Genomic DNA, 26064 nt, shown 5'->3' with positions numbered 1-26064 from the left:
TTCTTTCAATGGACTTCTACAACGCAGACCCTGCTGTTCAGTGCCATAGTAGCAATATTTGAACACTCAGTGCTAACGCCATTTTCCTCTTCTCCCTACTTGTGCTGGTTTTGGCTGGGGTAGAGTTAATTTTCTTCATAGTAGCTAGCATGGGGCTGTGTTTTGGATTTGTGCTGAACACAGTGTTGATAACACAGGGATGTTTTCGTTACTGCTGAGCAGTGCTTACACAGAGTCAAGGCCTTTTCTGCTTCTCACACGACCAGCGAGTAGGCTGGGGGTGCACAAGAAGTTGGGCGGGGACACAGCTGGGACAGCTGACCCCAACTGACCAAAGGGATATTCCACACCATATGACGTCATGCTCAGCATATAAAACTGGGGGAAGAAGAAGGAAGGGGGGGACGTTCGGAGTGATGGCGTTTGTCTTCCCAAGTAACCGTTACGCGTGATGGAGCCCTGCTTTCCTGGCGATGGCTGAGCACCTGCCTGCTGATGGGAAGTAGTGAATGAATTCCTTGTTTTGCTTTGCTTGTGCGCACGGCTTTTGCTTTACCTATTAAACTGCCTTTATCTCAACCCACGAGTTTTCTCACTTTTACACTTCTGATTCTCTCCCCCATCCCACCGGTGGGGGAGTGAGCGAGCGGCTGTGTGGGGCTTAGTTGCCGGCTGGGGTTAAACCACGACACTGCTTTGTAGGGCTCTTGGTTCACTTCTAAAGTCCTACACCAAATGGTCTATCATCTTTTCACATCTCAGAACTTTTCCAGGCTCCTATTTCCATGCTGATGCCCTTATCTTCTCTCTTGTTTCATAGCTCACAGCTCTTGTGATCAGATTACATCTTCTGCAAATTGTGGCGTGTACATGTTACTTCCAGGAATTCTGGGGTTTGTATCAAATAACAGAGTCCCAAGTATCTCAAAGGTCATGCTCACCACTTCTTTTCACAAAAAGAAAATAAGAATACTTTCAAGCAATGATTTTTCGAACTCAAATATTTTACAGATGTCTTGAAAAGTTCTTCCCCAACAAAAATACATTTTTCAAGTGGAGAAGTGTACTTGCTGGACATGCAAAGAAATTGGTTTTCCTTTTCCAAGTTAGTATGGAGATACAGGCAATCATATTCAGCATCTGAGCAGATGATTAGCTTTAACTTATAAAATGGAAACATTACAAGCTTTTTCTGAAATACTAATACGTTTAGTGTTTAGTACATCCTACACAAAATTAGTATTTTTAAACAATATAATGTGAATTTCTGTTTAAGCTTTGAGTAGTTTCCTGAAGATGAACAAAATACCGTGGACTAGAAATGGTTTTCAATAAAACATTTTTTCCCCATATACTGGCTATTCTATACAGTGGAAAAGTTTATCGCAACATATCTGTCATTCAGTTTTCAAAATGTATCAGTGAACAGCTGTTTGTGTTTACTGGAATGTGACAACAGGAGAATCTCAAATCTAAGTCCTCCTCTGGCTCCTAGTCAGGGGTAGTGTTTGACAGAAATGCTTGATAAATGTTCTTCAGCTTTATAACTATGCTATATTATAACATCTGAATCAGCCTGTACTCATCTCAGATGTTCATAGGATAAAAATAAGTGGACTTGGCTGCATTTCATTTTTTTCCCTTTTTTTTTAGGGGGGGGAGTTGTCCGGATATTTTGCAAAGAGTACTTGATCCCGTTGGTTGAATGGCATCATAATAGCCTTGGAGAAGTGAGACAAGCCATGTGTTTTCACAGAGCAGACTCTAGCAGCTTAAACAAAGATCTTATTATCTATGCCTGACTAGGCAAAAGTAGCAATGCTCTCAAGACTCAGAACCAAAGTTGGATACTGGCAAGTGCTCCTGTATAATGGTGACAGTACACTAGCAGTGTGGTCTGCAAGAGGTACTAACAGTATTTGCTGGGATCCAGGTCATATGGGAGGCAGTCTAGCACAGGATCTGCATAGACAAAAGTGTACTGCATCAGAATGTGCTGGCAACCTCACCCTGCCTGTTTCTGGATTGAAAAAGTAGATTATAATAATAGAAGTAGATTAAAAAGTAGATTACCATAATAGAAAAATAACTAAATAAAAGCAGGATGAAATTGCACTTGTGCTATCCATTACTCCTCTAAGGCTAAAACCTGCAATACAAGCAACACGCAAGCTTAAATCAATTACGATTTTTAAACCAGCTGCTGAGATTCAGACTGCACCTCTGAAATGTTGGCAACCCCCCAGGGTGGCTTCTAGACAAAGTTGTAGCATGGACATAGTTATGGCAGCATGAGGCAATTATCACACACATCAAGGAGCTGATGATCAGCTGTTTCATCCCGAAATATTATGGTATGAATGAAAATGAAATATATAAGGCACTGCACAGTGTATTCCCTGTAATACGATGCCTGGGACTGGGATATCACTCCTACAAAAGCTCTGTCCATAATTTTCTCGTAACAGTCATGATTTTCAGCAGTACTAAGATATCTCGACGTTGGAAGGAAATGTTTTATAAAAGGGCTTACTCATGAAAAGTTTGACCAGTTTATTGAAGGAAGTGAAATGATACAAGTAGAAAACAACGTTAAATTTATTTTTCTAAGGCCCCAGAAGCCTTCAGCACATGCTATGAAAATTTCTGTGCTACCATTTTGCTGTATACAAGAAGAATGGAACTGAGATAAATACACAGCTGACATTTTATTTAAGGTAGCTTGAGGCATGAAGCTATAGCAGCTGAACAAGAACAGGAGATTCTCAACTTCTCAGAAATACGGAAAAAATAGCAAGACAGAGAAAATATCAACTGAGGTAGCTATATCTTGGTTGCAAGGCCAAGACTGGAAAAAGTGTGATGACAAACTGTACAAGACAGAGATTTACAAGTACTGATAATGACGGTTGATCTGCCAGATTGTCCATATACTTGGAGAGAAATCTCAGCTGTCTTTGAAAAATACTGAAATTACCTAGAGTGCTAATGTATACCTTAATATCATACATAGACAGCCAAACTGTAATGCTCACCTCGCTCTGAGCAGCTGTTCTCTGAAAAATCACATGCAGTGAAAATGTGGCTTGAGGAATCTAGAAGCACCATCCATTGGATCACAGACTGAACCCTTTCCTCAAGAAAATGTTTTTATTAAGAGGTGAAGCTGGGTTTCCTCTTCCTATTATTTGGAGGCATTACTATTAGGTAGCAGCATCAGAGGTGCAGCCTCAGCAGTGGTGCGATCATTTAGAACTTACGAAGTAGGCAAAAATACGTTTTTTTAGCCTTTAAATTGCAGGCATAGATATTTGTGTCCTTGATGAAAAATTAGAAAATATTACTAATAATATTCATTTAGCCCTTGTTCTATAAATAAATATTACCATATCTATGATGTAATATTTCATTTGGAGAGAGAGAGAAAGTCAAATACAAAAGGTGAAAAATGAGCAATAATAGATAAGCAATATCCAAAAGTGTTCTCTGACACAAAGTCGTTGGATATATAGTGAAATTATACTGATGAGACCACATTTCATTTAAATAATTTATATTCATGGCTCATATTCCAGAACAAATTATTGGTTGGATTTTTTTTCTGCATCTTTGGAACTGGTGTAGGTCAGCAAAGCTGGGAAATACCATAAACTTGTTACAGCTCCACCCTTCTGAGAGAGAGAATTCATGTTAGTCCCAGGGTCAGAGCAACTGGGACCTCATCTCATTTACACTTGTATTTTAGGCTCTTCGGAGAACTGTCGTCCTTTGTAGGTCAGTATAGCCGCACTCAGTTCTGCCTCACTTATCCATTGAGAATAGAGGGGGCAGATGGTACAAAAATAGATTTACGTAGAAGAATCCTGGTAGGTCTGAGCAGAATCCAGCTTCTTTATTGGATTCTTGTGGAGAATGGGACCCGTATATTGCTCATAAATATTTATATAAGGCTAGAAAACAGCATTATTCCAAATCATTCCCTTGTATGAGCTACCATAAGAGAAGGACTCAAGGAAAGAACCTGACAGTACTGTGGAAGTATAAGCAGGTAAAAGAGAATTACAGAATATATTTACTAAGAGGTCAAAGTGCATTCTTAGCCTTGGAAACAGTCAAATCTGTAATTTGCATTTCTTTGTTTTTAATTTAAATTACTTCCAATTTTAACAGTTTAAAGAGAAAGGTAGTAGAATCATCTTCCTTGAATGACTGGAAATGAAAAGGTTGCTTTCCATTAAGAAATCAAGAACAATATAGAATAACTCAGTCTGTTGGTCATGGAAGAGATAAATGACCAGTAAAACTAATGAAAATATCCTTTCTTTGGAAAGATCAATAATGCTGTTAAGATTTTGACTTGTCTTCTTTAGAGAGGTTGTAGAAAAGCTCTTTGTCTAGTTAAAATCAAAGGCAGTATGTAAAATATACAAGATCTATTAAATCAACTTTTGGCATTTCATACTATTTCATATACTCTACAATGTGTAAATCTCTCGGAGGAGAGAAAACAGAAATATTTTTCTTGTGCTGTGAAGACACAAGCTAGCCAAACCAATGCCCAGGACTGAAACTAGAAGGGAATATAAGTAAACAAAAATTGGACAGAAGTTCATGACCAGGCTGCTAATCAAAACAAAACAAACGGAAAAGCTCTCCAATGGGAGTTATTCATTTAATAAGGTCTTATTATGGGGCAGATTCCCATGACCATTTGGGGAGAAGGGGTTGAGGACTTCTAGGCAAAGAGTGGGTTACACATTTGCAGTGAAGAGGAACAGTTTGGAGGGAAGGTGGGCTACGAACCTGCAAAAGAAGCTGAAAGTCCTCTTGCGCTCAGTAACCTTCTTTTATGTGGGTTTAGAGATAACCTGCCTTGCCTTGGAGAAGATAGCCTGTCAGGGATACTAACCTGGCCGAGCAGGAACATGGGTGGGACAGGCTGGATGATCTTGCAAGAGCCTCTGAACAGCCCTTGCAGGAGCTGATGAACTATTGGTGGATCATCAGTGTAGACTCCTGAAGAGAGGAAGAAGGGAGCTATGTCTTACTCCTCTTTGGTGGCCTAACTGGGCTTTAACAAAGTCTGTAGAAGATACAAGCTACTCTGTTACACAAAGAGGGAAAAGCTGTCGGTGTGGAGGGTGTTCTCCTTTTGAATGTAGAACATAGCTGCTAAATATGGATGTACTTAAACAATTCATACATAAGCAAACCCAAGTTTAATAGAAGACAATACTTTGACCATACCAGACTGTGCATTAAATCAAATCTCTTTCTTCAAGTTGTAGAACTGTAGAATTACAAGTGTAGAATTCCATACAGCTAGAGTTGCAACTTGCTGTATTGTCTTTGGCAGCAAGAATCTCTGGCTGAAATTGAGTTGCCTTTCCTAAAGCCATGCCTTGATTTATGTGTTGACTTTGTCTCAAATTTTAGAAGACACAGTATTATCTGACACTTAATTCCCTAAATGTAACATGTTGTTAAGTGCTGCGTCTTTTTTTAGTGACATATTCCTAAAAAGTGAATAAGACAAAGGTGTCTGCCTCAGCTCTTCTGTTTCGCTCTTGATGAAAAGTCACTGTGGTGAAAGTCAGAATTAGCAAAAGAACATTGTAAGAGTTGCAAATGGAGCCAGGGAGAGTAAAATGACCCATTATCCAGGTAATACAATGCTTTATGTAGCCCACAGAAATAGACCAAATTATCTTAATCATATTCTAGGCTGCAAAATTAACGCTATGGGTAAAATTATTGCTTATATTAAGGAAGAAAGAAACAATGGAGCAACCCAAAATTCCATGACATTTCTGTCAATATTTACAGAAATGGTTTAAACATAATTTGATCCACAGAGCTAATACTCCTTATTATTTCTAACTGAAAACTCAGAAGATACTAGTATGTGCAGGAACGGTTACAAACGTGCTAGGAAAGTGATGTCCAGTATGCTTAAATTAATTAAACAGATTTCTTACTTGTTTTAACTTTTCCCATGAGAAAAACCTATAGGAATGAGAAATTCTACAATCATTTTCCAAGCGTGGAGGAATTAAATTTCCAATGTAGAAATTTAAAGCCATGGGTAGTATGCTTAACAATAAGTGTGGCATGGCATGAAGAGAATTTATGTAGAATTCAGACTGAAAATGAGCTGTCTGCATCCAGTTCTTCTTAGGTGTTACTACAAATAGGAAACAAAAAAAAGCGTTCTTAAAAAGCATCATTTCATTATGACAACAGTAAGGCTTAATTATTTTGCAAAACAGTCTTTGAAGATTGCTAGTTGCTTCAGAATTCACAGTTTTCACCACTGTGAAGTAGGTATTCGTTCCATGTATTTGTACCTTCAGCTATACCAGGTTTAGAGTTTTGCAATAGAAATATGTAAATAGACTAACAAATAAGTAAGAACATAATTCATATGAAAACCAATGGGTTTTATTTCAGGATTATAGGCAGAAAAAAAATCAGATAAAATAAATGTAGACTTCCATAGTTTGAACAAAGTTAGTGCAGTGTATCATCAAGGTAAACAGCAGAAAACATCTGATTTCCTAAATGGGGAAGGAAGAATGAAATATAACAGTTTATACATGAAGTACTGCCTATGTCTATAATTAGGTGGAATCTCAATAAAAACATTTAAATTCTGTTAGACACCTTACAGATTATAATGTGAAATGATTTGCTTATGTAAACTGATGGAAACGCTACAGCGTGGAAGGGAATTAAATACCTAATTTGGATTGTCCCCAAAAAAGAGGCTGACCAAAAGAAAACAGTGTCACCAAAGATACTGGAATTGAGTTTTCCCTGTGAGAAGTAATGCTATTAATATATCATGCAGACATGCTAATTTTCTAAATGGTAGATGTTTATAAAAATGCTGTTCCTGGAATGGAAACATCCAAGTATAGAGCCTGAAGTGTTACCACTGTTCAAGCGTAACCACTCTGCTGTATTTAGCACTGATCCAAATAATTCCAAAACAAACCTAAATAACTTAAAAACTGCATGATCATGTTCTTTTTTAATTAAATTACCTGGTATATACCCTTGACACACGTAAAACAGAAAGGACAAGTGGATAACTAGAATGAAATAGACTGACTCCAGCTTTGCCATTGGAAGGTGTTGGAATTGCTCTTGCAATCACAGTCCATTCCGGCTTGCCAGCCTTGTTCCCGTTGTGATTGCTGCTCCTCCTCTGGTAACTGCTGTGGCCCCACTTGGAGCCGTGACCTCAAGTTCAAGGCCTGCTTTACTGGTACCTGTATGAGTGCAAACGTACCAGAATTACAAAGTTTATTTCATACTGATTTTGATAATCAAAAAGAAGGCTGACCAGAAGAAGGTTAGAAATTAGTGATGTGCACCGTTTAATGTTTGACCATTGTTTTCAGTGATAGTCTTAAATTTCCACTTTTTTCCTCCCTTTTATTGCTTTATTTCTACTAGTTATAAGATAGATACTATAAATATATGAAGGAGAAAAATTGCAGTTTCTCCTCACAGCAAGCGAGATGTTTGGTTGGCATTTGTTACACAGGCAGGTCTTGTAGATCTCTCTCTTCACTAGATAATCCATCGGTAGATGGATCCCTCCATGGCAGGTTACATAGCATTTATCTTCCTTTCACCGAAGGAGGCTAGAGTGTGGAGCAAGAGCTGTGCTAACCTCTAATGTTGCCAAACTGTTCCAAGTCCATTGTTGACTTCTCCAGAATCCCTTGTAGTTTACGCATGCAGGAAAGCTAGTGGGTATAGCCCCAGCAATTAAAAAGTTACCGCTCCCAATGATGTGTTCCCCCTCAACCAGAAGTTACTTTCACAGTAAAGTCAAGAGTGGAACATGTGTGCGTAGCTTGGTTGCTTGAGTGCAAATCCAGGGCCTTTGTGTCTAGTCCAGTTCCACTGTCAGTTGAACAAGAAGGTTGGGCGTTGAGCTGAAGTGGCCGAGCTGTGAACACACCGCCCTTCTGGCTGGCTCTCCCCCGGGGGCAGTAACCCTTGGCAGAGGAGCAGCAAGAAATGTCGAGGCATCTTTAATGGCAGCTGCCCTTTCTGCTGTGCATGGCTGTCCATAGATGAAAGCTATGCTACTAAACTGTTGAAACCCAGCAATATTTATCAACTGGATTATTTTGTCACAAGTGATGACAGAAACCTAATGTGCCTGATTTGGATAGTCAAAAACAAAGAAGTGTTCCATTAATTGCAAAAAAAAAAGTATTTTAAAAGTATGGCCCTTAATTCTGTAGCACTAATTCTTGATTTTTACACTGATGTGACTTTGTCTAAGCTGTTATACCAAATGTGCAGTAGTGAGCAGCTGACGTATTTTTCTTCTTGACTCTGGTGAACAAATGCTGGGCTTGTCTTAATCAAAGGGAAATGTGCATAAGTTTAATGGGATAGAAGTGTTACAATTCTTCAGAGAATCAGTTTTAAACGACTGTAAGAATGATTTGGTGAGTGTCTGCTGTTTGGTGACTGCATGTTGATGCACACATTGTCCCCAGTGATGATATATAATTCCTGGGGCCTCCCTAATCCCTATAGGCTTTCTTATTCCTGTTGCATCTGTGCTGTTGGTATGTTTAAACTGGATATCCAGCACAGCATCTTCTGCCTCTGAAAACAAATTCTGGAAATAACCATCTTGCTGATGCGGGCTGAGACCAAGTCTTAGCGTAGTTTAAACCACCCTTAGGAGGGAAGAAAGTTTACTCTTGACACTGTAAGCCAAATAAGACCGTGTCTGTTGTATATTTAAGGCTGCTTCCAAATCTGCATCTCTGCACCACGGCAAAAATATTGCTCCTGAGTCTCATTCAGCTCCTTTCCTCTCAAAAAATAAATGTGTAAGTGTAAGTGCATCACAGCTTTTTGGTTTAGAGTGGAAAGAATGCTGAATGGCTTTTCTCACATTAAAAAAACCCAGGATGGAATACAGAGGTGAAAGTGGTTACGGAATACAAGTTCTTTCAGAAATAGTAAATATCTGGAAATTTCTTTCCACTGAAGCCATCCTGTTGAGTGTACACTGCACAACAAAAACATACTGTGTTTTCTGACTAAGCAATTTGCTAACAAGGTGGTTGAAAAGACAAACAGTAAAAATAGTTCTTGTAAAACCTGTGGAATAGTACAAATCTTTTACTAATCACAGAACAGCCTTGTGACTCTATCCTACACTAAAAGGATTTTTAAATTTTTGTATTAGCTTTTGATGAGTATCTAGTAATTCCCCCTCTCCTCTCTTTGATGGACAGACAAGGAAACAAGTATTATCAGACACATATTTTATTTAACATAAAATTAGTGTCTAACAACAAGTTTTGTCCCTGCTATACACTGCAATAACTGACAATGGTAAAAGTACTCTGAGGCTGGGCATTTATTCTCTAACATATATGCGGCAGTGTCCACTTCAGGTGTTTTTGCATGCCAGATGTACCACCTTTCAAATAGACCGGTGCAGATTATTTGCATGGATGCAATATAAATTGGATCAAGCAACTAATCTGGCTTGGTTTATTTTTTTTAATCTATTTTGACTTTTTTTTTCAAGTTAGATCAGTTTCCCATATAAAATTCACAGAAGGTCCACATAAAATGTACCACCGCAACTGAGGGTAGAGTGCACTATGTCTCAGGGGATGAATAAACAGTGAGAAAGGAGAAGGAAGGAAATATCTTACAGTGACAGTGCCACAGAGATGTTGTGTCATGAGACTACAGCCAGAGCGACAGTGGCCTGAGATCTAGTTCATTATCTTTATGGAAGAATATGTCTTCAACTCAGGTACTGACATTATGATATCACCAGTTGCTTTTCTTACTGGTGAGATCTTAAAACTTGTGCGGAGGAGTTAGAAAATGTAAAAGTCTTTTTTACTATAAACTGTAAACTGAAAAAAGAGTAACTGGGGAGAAATTTCACAGAAATATTTTAAGAAAGACTGGAACATTTTCATGTTGTGTCTTGCTCAAGCTTTTGTGAAGACAGTTTTATGCTCATTTGACTTCTGGCATTCGTTAAGCGTCTCTGTACTGGAGCAGTAACCTACAAAGTCTTCTTGACTTCCATATTTGACACTCCTGGCAAGAGTGACAAAATGTACTTGCCAGATAATTATCTCCCATGGCAAGTCACTGAAGAGATGGAAAAACACTGCGAGAGATTATCATACCTTTTAGGACAGTCATCATGTTCACAGATCTTAAAAATTGCAGAAAGTGTGCTTTTAAAAAAGAAAAAAAAATCTGTAAAAGAGGTATTGAAAACTGCTACTTGCAACAACATATATTACATAATCTGATGTGTGTATGTGAAGATAACTGGCATATAAAATACCCTTGCTAAAAACTGCCTTTTTTGAGATCAGTCCGGGAAAACAGATCACAGACTTTGCTGAAAGAAGCCTTGCTTTCTTTTGGTGGATTTCAATAGTATTTATTGCTACTGCAATGTTTCTTTCTTAACATCTTGATGCACGAGCAGCAGTATCTCTTCATTCAGGGAAATTTAACTTTTAAAATGGGGTTCGGTGAGTTTACTAAAAAGTTTATATTACATGTTTGCCTGCAATAGAAAGATTGGAGCTTAGTAATAAAAGAGTTTCTTATCAGTCCGGTGTTCTTAAATTAAGAATTTGGGAAAAAAGTTAATCATTTACAGTAGGCAGCAAGGACAGCATAGACTTTAACCTGTGCCTCAGGGTCAGTGAAGCGTATGACCTGTATACGTTCTGCTGTGACCTGCTGCCCCAGCACAGCCTGCCGCAGGGGCTGCTCCAGGCTGCCCGAGCGGCAACGCCTGTGCTCCCCCGGCACCAAGTCCTCCCGCAAACAGGGGAAGCTGCTCAGCTGTCACGTGAGCATGGGCCAAGAAGACGCCCCAGGGTTTTAAGACTGGGGAAGAGCATTGACATGGCCACAGCAAGAGGGCTGAGATAAAACTGATGCACCTAAAGGTCCAAAGGGAGGGATCCCAGGCTGGCAATAGAGCAGGCAGCAGCTTTATGTTCCTCCTTGCTCAGCACTGTCTGTTGCCCCGACCTCTGTTCTAGCAAACCTGTGTCTATTATGAGGCTGGGCCTGTGTCTTTTTCTGTCCCTTTTCAATCTTCAGCTGTTCTGGCAAGCAAAGTTCAATGCATCTATAGTATTCTCCCATCCCACGTATCATCCTCCTTACATGCTTTTCATGCTTTCTGTATGTTGGCACTAATGGCCTCATTAACTCCTTTTGGTAACTATGCAAGTTAATGAATTTCCTGACCTCTACGCAATTGGTCTTTCTAGAAGAAAAGCCCTTCCTACCCACCGGAGATTCTCGGCAGCTCATAAGGTTGGGCTTTTCAGTCTAGCATCGGTAGGGGTGCTGTGACAACACTGCTGTAGTCGGCAAAAGAGGGCTTTCAGGTTGGGTTTTTTTTTGTGTGTATACATACACACACGCACGCGTGCGCGCACACACACACACACAGAGGCTTAGCCAGCCCATTGTGGGCTTTTACTGGAGAGAGCAGTAGGTAGTTTTTACAGGCAGGGGAGCAGCCCATTAGTGTGGTGGCAGGGTGGGGGGATTCCGTCAGCCACTGGTGCTGCCAAACGCTTTTCTAGCTTCACATCAGGCCTTATTCTTCCCTACTGCTGCTTCCCCTGCCTGCTCCTTGGCTTTTTTTATTGAGCAGTTAGAGGTTAAAAACTGCAGTGCAATCCATCCTGCAGGATTCTGCAACAACATGGCCATTTTTGCTGTAAAAACGCATGTTTTCCTGTTCTTCAATTAAGTCATAAACAGCGTAAATTATGTCTATTAATGTATATCTGGCATTCTGTTTGACTTTTTGTGTTTGCTTAGCATAGGTGCTGCAAATTAGCTAAGAAAAATAATGATACTACAGAGTGGATTTTTTCATTGGAACTGAGTAAGATTTTCATAACATTGAAAATGGAAGAACCTTTTTACAAGAATCAGTTATATCTAGTTCTAAGTTAAACCCTTGAAAGATGGGTGAAATATGGCATGACACAGATATTTCTTTAAAATAAATCCTTTATTGCTTTTTATAGAGGTGGAAACTGTTCTATAGGACACAAAGGAAAAATGAGGAAAGGGTAAGGCACTGTAATTTATATAGTTTTAGAAAGTAACTAGAGGGGGATAACTGATAATTCTGTACAACAAAGTGATAAAAGACAAGGAAGATTTATTCAAGGTTGCACAAGGATGTTTTATAAGCTGCTAATAGTCTTAGAAAAAGGGGATGTCAAGATTAGATTTAATGAGAAACTCCAACAGAAAGATTTGACAGTGGAGCAGTCTGTCAAAATGGCTATTGAAGTATGATCACAAGAAGTGTTCAGGAAGAGATAAGATAAAACTCTCAGGGGAGCAGTTAGTGCAGAGATTAGCTAGACCTGATCAACATCATATCCCTGGTGATGCTCTTGGGATTTGGGTTTTTAAAAAATAATGTTTGAGGTTGCAGAGAGAAGTCCAGAGAGAAATCCAGGAGTGCTCAAAAGGGACTTGAGGGCACTGGGGCGATTGGTTGAAGGATCAGGAGCACAGGTGGTGTTTTCCTCAATCCCTACAGTGGCAGGGAAGGATACTGAAAGGAGCAGGAAAACACACCTGATCAACACGTGGCTCAGGGGCTGGTGCCATCGGAGGAATTTTGGCTTTTTTGATCATGGGGAGGTTTACACGGCACCGGGTCTGCTGGTGACAGATGGAGTTCAGCTGTCTCACAGGGGGAAAAGGATTCTTGCTCATGAATTGGTGGGGCTCATCAAGAGGGCTTTAAACTAGGTTCGAAGGGGGAAGGGGATAAAACCAGGCTCACTAGAGATGAGCCTAGGGTTGGCGTGCCGATGCCGGGGGCGAAATCGATAGCCCAGCTCAAGTGCATCTACACCAATGCACGCAGCATGGGCGGCAAACAGGAGGAGCTGGAAGCCATTGTGCAGCGGGATAGATATGACTTAGTCACCATCACAGAAACATGGTGGGGTGACTCTCACGATTGGAGTGCTGCAATGGATGGCTATAGACTCTTCAGAAGGGACAGGTGAGGAAGGAGAGGTGGTGGGGTGGCTCTATATGTTAGGGAGTGTTTTGATTGTATAGAGCTCAACGATTGTGATGATAATACGGTCGAGTGTTTATGGGTAAGGATGAGGGGGAAGGCCAACGAGGCAGATATCCTGCTGGGAGTCTGTTATAGACCACCCAACCAGGATGAAGAGGCGGATGAAGCATTCTACAAGCAGCTGGCAGAAGTCTCTCAATCACTAGCCCTTGTTCTCGTGGGGGACTTCAACTTCCCGGATGTCTGCTGGAAATACAACACAGCAGAGAGGAAGCAGTCTAGGAGGTTCCTGAGTGTGTGGAAGACAACTTCCTGACACAGCTGGTAAGTGAGCCTGCCAGGGGAGGTGCCTTTCTTGACCTGCTGTTTACAAACAGAGAAGGACTGGTGGGAGATGTGGTGGCCGGAGGCCGTCTTGGGCTTAGCGACCATGAAATGATAGAATTCTTGATTCTTGGTGAAGTAAGGAGGGGGGCCAGCAAAACCGCAACCATGGACTTCTGGAGGGCGGACTTTGGCCTGTTCAGGACGCTGGTTGAGAGAGTCCCTTGGGAGACAGTCCTGAAGGGCAAAGGGGTCCAGGAAGGCTGGACATTCTTCAAGAAGGAAGTCTTAAAGGCGCAGGAGCAGGCTGTCCCCATACGCCATAAGAAGAATGGGCGGGGAAGACGACCGGCCTGGCTGAACGGGGAGCTCTTGCTGGGACTCAGGAAAAAAAGGAGAGTTTACCGCTTGTGGAAGAAGGGGCAGGCGACTCAAGAAGAGTACAGGGACCTCGTTAGGTGGTGCAGAGAGGAAATGAGAAAGGCAAAAGCCCAGCTAGAACGCAATCTGGCTGCTGTCGTTAGAGACAACAAAAAATGTTTTTACAAATATATTAATGACAAGAAGAGAGCCAGGGAGAATCTCCATCCTTTATTGGATGCAGGGGGGAACATTGTCACTGAGGATGAGGAAAAGGCTGAGGTACTCAATGCCTTCTTTGCCTCAGTCTTTAACAGTCAGACCAGTTATCCTCAGGGTATTCAGCCCCCTGAGCTGGAAGACAGGGACGGTGAGCAGGATGAACCCCCCATAATCCAAGAGGAAACAGTTAACAACCTGCTACGCCACCTGGACGCTCACAAGTCTATGGGGCCAGATGGGATCCACCCGAGAGTGCTGAGGGAGCTGGCGGAGGAGCTCGCCAAGCCACTCTCCATCATTTATCAGCAGTCCTGGTTAACGGGGGAGGTCCCGGACGACTGGAGGCTTGCCAATGTGACGCCCATCTACAAGAAGGGCCGGAAGGAGGATCCGGGGAACTACAGGCCTGTCAGCCTGACCTCGGTGCCGGGGAAGATGATGGAGCGGTTCATCTTGAGGGCACTCACAAGGCATGAGCGGGACAACCAGGGGATCAGGCCCAGCCAGCACGGGTTCATGAGAGGCAGGTCCTGCTTGACCAACCTGATCTCCTTCTATGACCAGGTGACCCGCCTAGTGGATGAGGGAAAGGCTGTGGATGTGGTCTACCTGGACTTCAGTAAGGCCTTTGACACCGTCTCCCACAGCATTCTCCTAGAGAAGCTGGCGGCTCACGGCTTAGAGAGGTGTACAGGTGTAGCTGGGTAAAAAACTGGCTGGACGGCCGGGCCCAGAGAGTTGTGGTGAATGGAGTTACATCCAGTTGGCAGCTGGTCACGAGCGGTGTTCCCCAGGGCTCAGTTTTGGGGCCGGTCTTGTTCAATATCTTTATCAATGATCTGGATGAGGGGATCGAGTGCACCCTCAGTAAGTTTGCAGACGACACCAAGTTGGGCGGGAGTGTTGATCTGCTCGAGGGTAGGAAGGCTCTGCAGAAGGACCTGGACAGGCTGGATCGATGGGCCCAGGCCAACTGTATGAGATTCAACAAGGCCAAGTGCCGGGTCCTGCACTTCGGCCACAACAACCCCATGCAGCGCTACAGGCTTGGGGAAGAGTGGCTGGAAAGCTGCCTGTCGGAAAAGGACCTGGGGGTGTTGGTTGACAGCCGGCTGAACATGAGCCGGCAGCGTGCCCAGGCGGCCAAGAAGGCCAATGGCATCCTGGCCTGTATCAGAAATAGTGTGGCCAGCAGGAGTAGGGAAGTGATGGTGCCCCTGTACTCGGCACTGGTGAGGCCGCACCTCCAATACTGTGTTCAGTTTTGGGCCCCTCACTACAAGAAGGACATCGAGGTGCTGGAGCATGTCCAGAGAAGGGCAACGAAGCTGGTGAATGGTCTGGAGAACGAGTCTTCTGAGGAGCGGCTGAGGGAACTGGGGTTGTTTAGCCTGGAGAAAAGGAGGCTGAGGGGAGACCTCATCGCTCTCTACAGCTACCTGAAAGGAGGTTGTAGCGAGGTGGGTGTCGGTCTCTTCTCCCAAGTAACAAGCGATAGGACGAGAGGAAATGGCCTCAAGTTGCGCCAGGGGAAGTTTAGATTGGACATGAGGAAAAATGTCTTTACTGAAAGAGTGGTTAAACATTGGAAGAGGCTGCCCAGGGAAGTGGTTGAGTCCCCATCCCTGGACGTATTTAAAAGACGTGTAGATGAGGCGCTTAGGGACATGGGTTAGTGGGCCTGGTGGTGTTGGGTTGACGGTTGGACTCAATGATCTTGGAGGTCTTTTCCAACCTTAATGATTCTATGATTCTATGATTCTGTGATTCTAATGCATTGGTTCATGCCATCTTCTCAGTCCGTATCCTTACAAGTTGCTATCATCTTTCAAGCCTCTCCAACACGAAAGGGCATAAACATACTTTTCCTGCTCACTCTTACTGGGTAGAAGGGAACTGATGAACCTGATATTTCTTGTACTGTGAGAGCTAATTACGAAACTCAAGATGAATGTATGGGAGTTTTAAATTTTTCGATACTTCCTCTGTCTGGGAAATACCAACTGGGCTATCTGACACTGCAATTTCCTGATGCATAATGACAGAAATTGCAAATACTGGGGATCCTGGTTCCAGGTATGCCGCTTTTTATTAGCTAGTAGAAGATGCAACTGCACAGCTTCTAGGGATTAAATTTGCTAATTTGCTAGAGGTCCCCTAGTCCTGATTTCAGTCATTCTGCACACAGCAACAATAGCCCAAGTTGTTGAATTTGGTCTTGCTCTGCTATTTTTAAAACAAGTTTGTGTCTTTTGATGGGAACAGTTAAAATGAAACTAGAGAAGACGAACTAGAAAATGTTGCTGACCATATTTGTCTGCATTGATAGGGGGACAAGGGTTACATTTAAGAATAATCTTTGCTTTTTTTGTGGTCCAGGATAGTCCAAAAGCTTTTCAGAGCAGGTTTAGCCTTGCTTTGATTTATGGCTAGCTACTTAGTCCTCAAGAAGCTGTTGTCTTGAGAGGGGATTGGTAGGCTTAAGGGGTGCTGTGGTTATGTTCAGTTTCTCTTGACCATATCTCTGACAAGGTTTGTTGGGAAAGAGCAGCACAGCACCTGTGTGCGGGGTGCCTTGCCGAGTCTTCAAGAGGGAAGTGGAGCCAGCTTTTGAGCTGCCACGGTGGGTTTAGCAATTCAGCCCTCTCCTCAGACTGCTGTGGAAAAGTCAATAGAGCTGTTGCCAAGAGAAAGGGAGATAAAAAGCACTCCATCTGAACAGCAAGAATGCCATTGGAAACACAGGATGGGCAACTGGGTTTACATTTACCAAGGAAAGAAATAAGAATTGCAAGATAAAAGGCAGAGGAGAATGAGGATGGTGAATGGAATTAGGTTATACAAGAGAACTGTTTAATTGGAAAGGTTAATTGGACATTAAGACAATGTATCCAGCACATTCTATTTAAAGACTTTGGTTATAGATAGTTTAGAAATTCATTAGAAATTGTGATGATAGATGATTTAAAAGTCCTAGGCTAGGTACTGTTGCAACCTTTATTGTGGGAAGTCAAGGCTAGATTAGATACATTTCAGAGAGGAGTCATCTAGAGGTCATATTTGTTATGGGAATTGGAATTGCTCTGACTTTTCCCACGAGACATTTCAAGGCAATTTTTTTTTGGCATCATTTCCTATAACTTCAGCAGAGATGATAGCCTCTGATCATTTAAAAAAAAGTGGCTTTTTGTTTCATACTAGCAAGGCCCAGTGCATACTGCAGTAAGGATGTATATATAGAAGCTCATTGAATGCTTCTTCAAATTAATGCAATGGATTGGCCTTCAGGAGATAAAAAGAGGAGGAGAAACCAAAGCGATGTTGTTTTTTCGAAACAGATGTTGTACTAATTATGTGCATAATTTTAACATGTAATTGAGGAAAAGACTCCTTATGCTTAGATTATCAGAAACTGTCTAGAATTTGCAGTCAGTGATACCAGAGTTCATTGCAAGTCTATCAAAATTCAGAATACATGTGCAATTTATACACTAGGATTTACTTGCATCTCAAGCATGTTTTAAAAGCTGTTAAAATGCCAAAAATTCAGGCTATGCATAAAACAACCTTTTGCCATGTTTGCTTTATGATACAATCTTTAATGCATAACTGCACACCCTGCTTAAGCCAAAACCCAGCCCAGTTTACAGCTATGTTTTGGTACAGAACATTTCACGCTGTTCAGATTCTATCTTCCTCTACATGTGTCTATATGTATTCTCTCTTTGTCTTTCAGAGACAATAAAGAGAGGTGGAAGATAGATGGAATACAGTTATATAGATACAATTATGTGAAATGAAGGGCATAATGTGTTTGGTTTGTTTTATTTGATGCGCATATCTCTATTCCTCAGAACCTGAGGTTACAACATTTTGGTTTTTCTAACCGTTCCAGTAATCTAAGGCCTTATTTTGAGGGGATGTACTACACAGAATTGGAGGGTGGAAGGTTGCTTCAAACTAAGTACTTAAATTCAGAATTGTTTCTTTTTAAATGGTCTTCTCTGTGTATGGCTAAACATATGAGTAAGAGCAGCATTTATTTCCTGACAATAGATTACTTCTGCTGTGGATCTTTTCTCACCTTTGGTCTCTTGCAGGGCTTAGCTAATATTGAAGCAGCACTATATAACAGAACACTAGGCACTTAAATGTTGTCTCCATTTACTGATCCTAGCAAAATAACTATGTTGATTTTTTTTTCATGTATAGAGGGCTTTTCTTCAGTAAACTTTTTTCTTTCCCTTTACAGATTTCAAGCATGTGTTTATTTTGCATCTGTCTTTCAAGCTATGTCATGTGGTATCCATTACTTAGCGTCTGTGTTCATGGCTGTTACTCCTAACTTTGTATGTGGGATCCCTGGAAATGTGAGTAGTGTTCTTTTCTACAACTCCTCTGAATCCAGTATAGAGGACATCTGGACGCTGTGGACATCAACAGAAAATTACATTGTAGTCCAGCTGGAAAATGGAGAAATTTGGGAACTTAACCAATGCAGCAGGTCCAAACGAGAAGTCAGTTTGGATCTGGCATATGAATACAAAGGCAACAAGTCCATATTTTCTTGTTCTGATGGATTTCTCTATGATGATACAAAGTGGAAGAGCACAGTTGTTACGCAGTGGGATCTGGTCTGTGACCGAGAATGGCTTGCAAAATTAATCCAGCCTACATTCATGCTTGGAGTCTTGATTGGAGCAGTGATTTTTGGTGACATTGCTGACAGGTAAAGTGCCATCCTCTGAAAATTGTAGCTTCAGCCGACACTTTCTCCCTGGATGTTATCTCAGATCATGCACTGAGATCCAGCATCAGAGCTGGACTCAGAAGCAATAGTGAGATCCAGGATGTACATCTGTATCCTCCTGCTTCTCTTTCTCAACACAAACACACGTATTCCTACCTCAGAAGAACGCCCAGCCGTGCCCCTCTATCCATATGCGAATCAAACGCCTAAGCTACGTTGTACTTGGTTTTGCCTCAGGCAGTTTATGTACCTGTGTTTTGCTTTGCAGGCTGGTTTAGTGTTATTTATCTCTTTCTATAAAGGAACTTGTTGACTAACAGCTCTGTTAGGTGGAGGGTGACATTTTATCCCACAGCTAAGAGTATAAGCAGAAAAAGGAGACCAGGCCTGTTGTTTTCTGATTTTCCTTCATTAGCACAACACTACGGTGTGACAGTTACAACATGGGAATGCAAAAGTGAAGATGATCTTTTTTTAATTTGGCTTTTAGAACACATGGAATCAATCCTGCCTCCCGATCCAAGGCTCTGTAAAACCGTGTTTAATACAAAACCAGAATATAATGCCAACATTTGTTCTGCATCCCTTTAAATCATTCATAGCTTTATTAATTAATACTCAGACATGATTTAAAGGTTATGATCATATTGTTCTCATTTCCATTAATTCGAGCCATGGACAGCCAGTTAAGATAATACGCACATTCTGAGTTGCGGATTTACAACTGTAGATTTTACAGCTGAAAGTTATTATTTTCTGACATGTCCTGGCTGGTGGGAAATAAGTTTGTGAGTTCCTCCCATTCCCAATTAACAGATTTCCCAACAGAAGAGCTCGGACAGCTAGGACTCACTAGGATCTCTTCTGGCAGGGATCAGAGATCAAATGTGCATGACTCCAGGTGACAGCTGGAGAAAAATAGGAGTTGTTTTAATGTAGTACCAAATACTTATGGAGAAAAACCGACAAACGAGCCCACACCCCTGAAAGTCCTCAAACTCTCTGTCTAAATGTAATATCCACGTCTGTGAAAAGCTGTTCGCATTGGAGTAGATAATAAGAGTCCAAGAGAATATTATCAGGGAAGAAAAAGGATTCCGTGCATTTTGTATTACAGAACATTTGTAGATAGAATATAATGAATCCTCACTAGAGTCTTGTATATCTACTGCAGTTTTCTAGGTTTTCTCCTCAGATGAGCTTCTTATTGATAGCATGTGCTCACTTGTTTAGGCACAACTGGCTCTACTTGGTATATTTTCTCCCTGAGATATGGGAAGAAGATAAACAAATAGAAGTTCCTTTTTACTTAATGCCCTTCTTTTACACTGGAAAATACTATGTTGTTGATGGGAAGCTAGTATTTGACATGATTTTTTTTTTGCTGTTAGTATTCTAGCTTCCTGGATTTCTGTGTTTGTGTATGCACGCATGTGTGCTGTGATGCAATCAGAAAATTCAGGGGAACTATGTAATTGTCATTTATTAGAGAATTCAACTTTAAATAACTGGACAAAGATATCTTACAGAAGCCTTTCATTCCTGTCCAAATTGGTTGTTACTTTGGCAAGAGATGGCATGTGTTATCACAGCTAACTTTTGTTAGAAATTATGAACTAGACGTTACTCAATATAAAATATCTGAAAAAGCGAGTCTTACCTACTGTCCTCATAAATAAGACAGAGTAAATTTGCAGATTAGTTATGTAGAAGTTAAACTTGAAACTGGAGGTGAGCATATGTAATGCCCACTTCTGCACGTTGCTTCCAGCCAAGACTTGTGGAATGGAAGTTTTGTCCATAGGAGCTTCTTTTGTCTTGGAAGTTGGAATTACTGAAAAATTAATACGGGTAACTAAATCAGAGTTTCTGTTGTGAGTGAAAGTATTAAGGACAGTATTTTCAGACTCACTTCCAGATAGGCTCTCTGGAGTTGCAGGTGTGTTTTAATAGAATGTTTGTGGTTATTCATAATTTTATTACTGCTGTGATTTGCAGGCTGGGGAGACAACGTGTTATATGGTTCACAAGTGCTGGTCAGTTTGTATTTGGCGTTGCAGTGGCCTTCACATTTGACTACTACAGTTTCGTGATTGTGCGCTTTCTCCTTGCTATGGTAAGAAAGGATGTTCACCCTGGCTCTTTTTATGTGTCATTTCCTACCCCTTCTCAGGAAAACCTCCCTTTTGTTATTATTTCCTCCCCTACTTCATTAATCTAAAGCCCCCTCTGTTGCACTTATTTCAGCAGAGCAGGGAGAGTCTGAATGTTCTTGGACCACAGCACTTTTCCTCTTTGAATTAATAGAAAGCATCTGTATGAAGCAGTGTTTGGTACTTCCTCCATCCCAACCTCTGCTGGACTGGTAATTAAATACCAAGTGTGAGCAGCAAACTCTGGATTCTGCATTGCAGCTGCCATTGCATTTCTCCTTATTGTTAGAAATGGAGTATATTTTTCTTAAAATAACAAATCTATAATAAGTATGATTTTCCTCTACCATTTTCAGTGATGGAGGAGAGATGCACATTTTCTCTTCCATGCATCTCTTTGGTCTTTTAAGCTACATGTAGAATACTAAATACATAGGTAGACATGTTTAACACCTAGATGTTTATACTGTACTTAAGAGTATTCCAGTATATGTCTTTATGCATATCTATACACATACTTTTATATATATGTATGATATATATCCAATATCTGACATATATTCAATATTTGTACATAGTAACCAATTTTAAATTACTATTTAACATCCAAAAGTATAATATTTGTAGTCTTTCACTATATAATGCATAAAGAAATTGGAATGCTATCACAAGAAAAATTATGTAACTTATTTAAAGTAGGTTAGAAATTTGAAAATAATCACATAATTTATTTTATTCCTTCTGACAGTGCATTAGTCAAGACAGAGCCTTGCATCTGGAGTTCCCTTTGCCTGATTAGAGCTCAGAAGGATTTCCTAGCAGGAAAAACTGCATGGGCATTTCAGCCTTGAACAGTGAGATGAACAGGAGTCCCTCTACTGACTCCCTTGGCTGTTGATGCTAGGGCCTGTGGTAGTTTAGGAAAGCAAAAAGCTCTGACCAGACCAATGCTGTAGGTTCTAACTGCCCACTGGGACTGATTTGCGAGATGGAGGTCTAAAGCTCTAGCCCCGTGCCACTGAGATCAGCACAGCCATCCTATCAGGTTCAGTGGGTTCAGAATCAGAGAATATTAACTGGAATATTTTTAACCAGAAAATTGATTAATCAAAACAATATACTGGAATATTTTCTAGTCTAGATTTTCTAGCTGTGTTTTGAAATGTTTTGAGATACCAAGAGTTTGACTGTTGCTAGAGAAATTGAAATATATATATTCAATAATATATATATTCAATGAAGAAATACTATAATGCAGAACATGCTAGTAATTGCATTTGCTAGATAACGTATGAGAACCTATAACCATATATATAAGATTCTCTTCCAACATTGTAAAAATTTGATTTACTGAGATAATTTACAAGGGTGTGGAAGGTAATTCTCAGTAAATTTGCAGTTCCCTGACATACAGATTATTAGTAGTCTACTTAAAAGCCAAGGTCAAGATTTTCAGAAGTGGCAATTACTTCAGGGGACCTCATTTTCCCGAGCGTCCAGTTTGCGATGTCATTAAGGGACCTGATTTTTGGAGGTGAAGGGCTTAGTGACATCAGCAAATTAGGCTCTTTTTCAGGTGTCTCTCGCTGGCTCTCCCCCACTACAGAGAAGCATCCAAAATCACTTCACATTTTTAAATACAGTGTCCAGGCAGTCTGAAGGTTTGAGTGAACTTTTTCTCCGGCTGATTTGTTTTCAGGGTTGCTTTTTTTTCTGTCAGTGTGGGACATGCCAGTGCAGTGGCAATTAAGCATACACAAATGTGGAACACTGTTAGCTGTTTGTTTTTACTGCTGTTGCACAAGGAGAGTAGGTAGAAACCTCACTCTTTTTTTTTTTTCCTCTCTCCCACCCTTCAGGTTTCAAGTGGCTACCTGGTTGTGGCTTTTGTTTATGTGACTGAATTTGTTGGCATTAAAGCACGAACCTGGGCTTCTATGCATGTCCATGCTTTTTTTGCTATGGGAATTATGGTTGTGGCACTCGTGGGATTTTTGGTTCGGACCTGGTGGGTCTATCAGATATTTCTCTCCATAGCGACTCTTCCCTTTGTCCTGTGCTGCTGGATGCTCCCAGAAACACCTTTTTGGCTCCTGTCAGAGGAAAGATACGAAGATGCACAAAAAGTAATTAATATAATGGCAAGATGGAATAAAGTAAGCACTCCCTGCAAAGTTTCTGAACTGTGCTCAGTCCAACAAGATGATCTAGTCAGTGGCAGAACGGGTGACAATGACACGTCCTCAACGAAGAAGCACAACATCTTAGACCTGTTTTGTAACTGGCACATTGCAAGAAGGACCATCACAGTCTGGCTGATCTGGTTCACTGGGAGCTTGGGGTACTACGTCTTCTCCCTCAGTTCTGTCAGTCTAGGAGGCAATGAATATTTAAATCTCTTTCTCATAGGTAAATATTTTTGTACCTTATTCTGCTTATGACAGAACTAGAACGTAACATTTAGAAATGTCAATAGATTTGACGGCCAGTTTTTTAACTTTGTTCATTCAATTATGAACCTTGTTCAAAAAGTTTCTTGATAACTCTTCATAAAGTTGACTAACACAGGAGGAGTATCATTCACTCCAAATCTCACTGTTTCTGAAAAAAAAAGAGAATTTAAAATTTGTTGGTGTACAAAATTCTTCTCCATCTGTCTTTGTGATTGTAAACCCATATTCCGCTTGTCTCTTCTTTGCCCTGCAAGCATATAGCAGATCCACACAAACACCAAGGGAAGCAGACCAGCAACACAAAATTCACATGGCTCTGTTAAAGGCACAAACTAGGAAAACGAGAGGAAAAAATTATTCCTTTAATCACTTACAGTCATGATATATTGAGTCTGTCTGTGTAGAAAATAGAGCCATAATTCTCAGAAGCAAGAGTAATTTTAGTTTTCTCAAAAGTATATTTTTAATTTAGTTGTAGTATTCTTTTAATTTTGTCAGTCTGACTGTAATCTTCCTCTGGTCTGTCAGTTGTTTATAAAGGCAGCTCAGTGCATTCAAGGCCTGATCCAAAGTTTAAGATCATGGAAATATTCCATTGACTGTAGAAGACTCTAGATCAGGCACGTAGCTCTGAGCCAGCAAAGAATTAAATCATGCGCTTTGCTTTATGCAACTGAGTGCTCTCAGTAAAGTGAATGTGACTGTTCATGTACATAAGCACACAGAAGGACTGGGACACTGATGAATTCAGTTTTTGTTGTCACATATTATAGCGTATTGGTTGACTGACACGTTGAAGAGTAGTTGCTAGTATTGCACAGAAACGAAAACATTACGGTGGAGTACAGTGCATAAATCACTGTATCCACCTCCTTCAAAAATATTTTAGCAGACTAACATACACTGAATAATTGCAACCTGCTTTACCAACACAGGCCCAAAAGATTGTTTCCTGATATTATAAGTGTATTGACATACTACATGTGCTCAGTAAAGGAATGCAGCATATTTGTTCAGGGCTGTATCTTATGTTCTTCCTTGATTTTACATTGGACATAGTAGCATTCTTCATGAGCAAGTTGGTTTAAAACATGTCTGAACTGGCTTCGGCTCAATATAATTTGTCTAGGGGCAAATCATGTTTACACAGGGTTTGTGAACAGTCCTAGCCAAATGCCAGTTCCTTTAGAGCTGCAGAAGCTTTTCTCTGGAAAGAGGCATTAGGAAGAGACGGTCTGAGTAAGAGTGGGACATTGTAAGCAGCTGCCCTCTTTTTAATGGAGAAGAGAGAAAGCTGGAACCGTACTCTCTGTATTTGTGGAGCTAACTCAGAAAACCGGACCTGGAGAGACCTTTTACATTGGGGTGATTTAGGGCTGAAGCTGGGGGAGGTGCCTGTGGCTTCGGTTCTGTGTCCAGGTGGAAGCTGGCAAATCCTGAGAGGTGTGTCGGTGTGACACCAGCAGTGTTCCTCGTGGGCACAGTTAAGCTGTTGATGTGAAAATACCTGAAGCAAAAGAGCAGCAAATGGAGAGCTTTCAGTCAGAAGTGCCAGTGTCATAAAAGCAGGACTGTGGCCTTGCTGTCTTCTGTAATTTTCCACCCCAAAGCGAACTGGAGCTGCTCTGTGCTGTGAAACCTGTTTCCCTTGTCCTTCTCCATCCCCCACTACCATATTTTAGGCCATGCCTTCTGCCTTCTGTTGCCATTTCTGTTACCAAATGAACTAGCTCAACACACTGATTATCTCTAGATTTCACTTATTTATTACGCCCTAGATTAAATGAATCCCCATAAAGAGGAAGTTAGAGTTATAACATGAATATGTGTAATCATGACTTAAAACGAAATAATTTCATACTGACAGGTGCTGTGGAGTTGCCTTGCTATGTCATTGCTTGCATTGGGATGGACAAACTGGGAAGGAGAAACACACTCATTCCGTTCCTTATTTTAAGTGCACTGATCTGTGTTTTAATTATGTTCATACCTCAGGTTAGTTACATACCGTTGAAAGTGTTCCTATAGTAGAAATTGATTTTAAAGGCTCTTAAGCCTTTAGATGCAGCTGCTCTTTCTAAATCATATGGTTGATTAAAGGCTGTTTTTAAAGTGTGGCTGCCAGTCTAAGATAGATTTCTGTATTTTCAGTACAGGTTTCACAGTTTCGTTGCTGGAGTCACATGTAAAATGTTCCCAGGGCTTCAGTGAACCAGGACCGGTAAAAAGTTATATGGACACTAGTTACGTATTGAGACCAATTTTAAAAAAGCAAGCAATAAGTATTGCTTCATGTTTAAAGAGGGTCACAACTTTTGAAGGATTTAAATTAAATTTGGAACAGTGTTATTTTCTTGTGGTTTATTTATTTGTGCTCTCTTTCAATAGGATTTCAATATATTAATTGTCTTAGCAAATATGGCTGGAAAATTTTCGATAGGTGTGGCATTTGGCCTTATATATCTCTACACAGCAGAACTGTACCCAACAATTGTAAGGTAAGAACTTTCACCAGTCATATATTTTTCATTATTTTGCTGTTATTTCCTTTTCTTTGTTATGCTCCTGGGCCAGATCCAGCAGCTCTTGACATTAGTGGTGGTGGTCCGGAAGACTTGGGATGGGATGAGTTCCTCCGCTGCTTCAGAGTTGTCTGGTATAGGCTGTATAATATTTTTTAATTTATTTTTCATT

At 40.8% G+C, this 26064-nt stretch overlaps 1 protein-coding gene across 2 annotated transcripts in view; it reads left to right on the top strand.

Moving 5' to 3' along the window:
* Nucleotides 1–26064, top strand: part of SLC22A16 (solute carrier family 22 member 16) — a 40653-nt gene that overhangs the window by 4196 nt on the left and 10393 nt on the right. For both annotated transcript variants that reach the window (XM_076333418.1, XM_076333419.1), the window contains exons 2-6: nucleotides 18267–18743; nucleotides 20763–20880; nucleotides 22777–23326; nucleotides 25238–25365; nucleotides 25759–25868. In XM_076333418.1, coding sequence (XP_076189533.1) covers nucleotides 18267–18743; nucleotides 20763–20880; nucleotides 22777–23326; nucleotides 25238–25365; nucleotides 25759–25868 — 1383 coding nt within the window. The remainder of the gene's footprint in view (nucleotides 1–18266; nucleotides 18744–20762; nucleotides 20881–22776; nucleotides 23327–25237; nucleotides 25366–25758; nucleotides 25869–26064) is intronic.

Source organism: Aptenodytes patagonicus, chromosome 3, assembly GCF_965638725.1.
Source record: "Aptenodytes patagonicus chromosome 3, bAptPat1.pri.cur, whole genome shotgun sequence".
Lineage (NCBI taxonomy): Eukaryota > Metazoa > Chordata > Aves > Sphenisciformes > Spheniscidae > Aptenodytes > Aptenodytes patagonicus.
The sequence above is the reverse complement of the archived record's forward strand: the minus strand, read 5'-3'. Positions and strand labels throughout refer to the sequence as shown.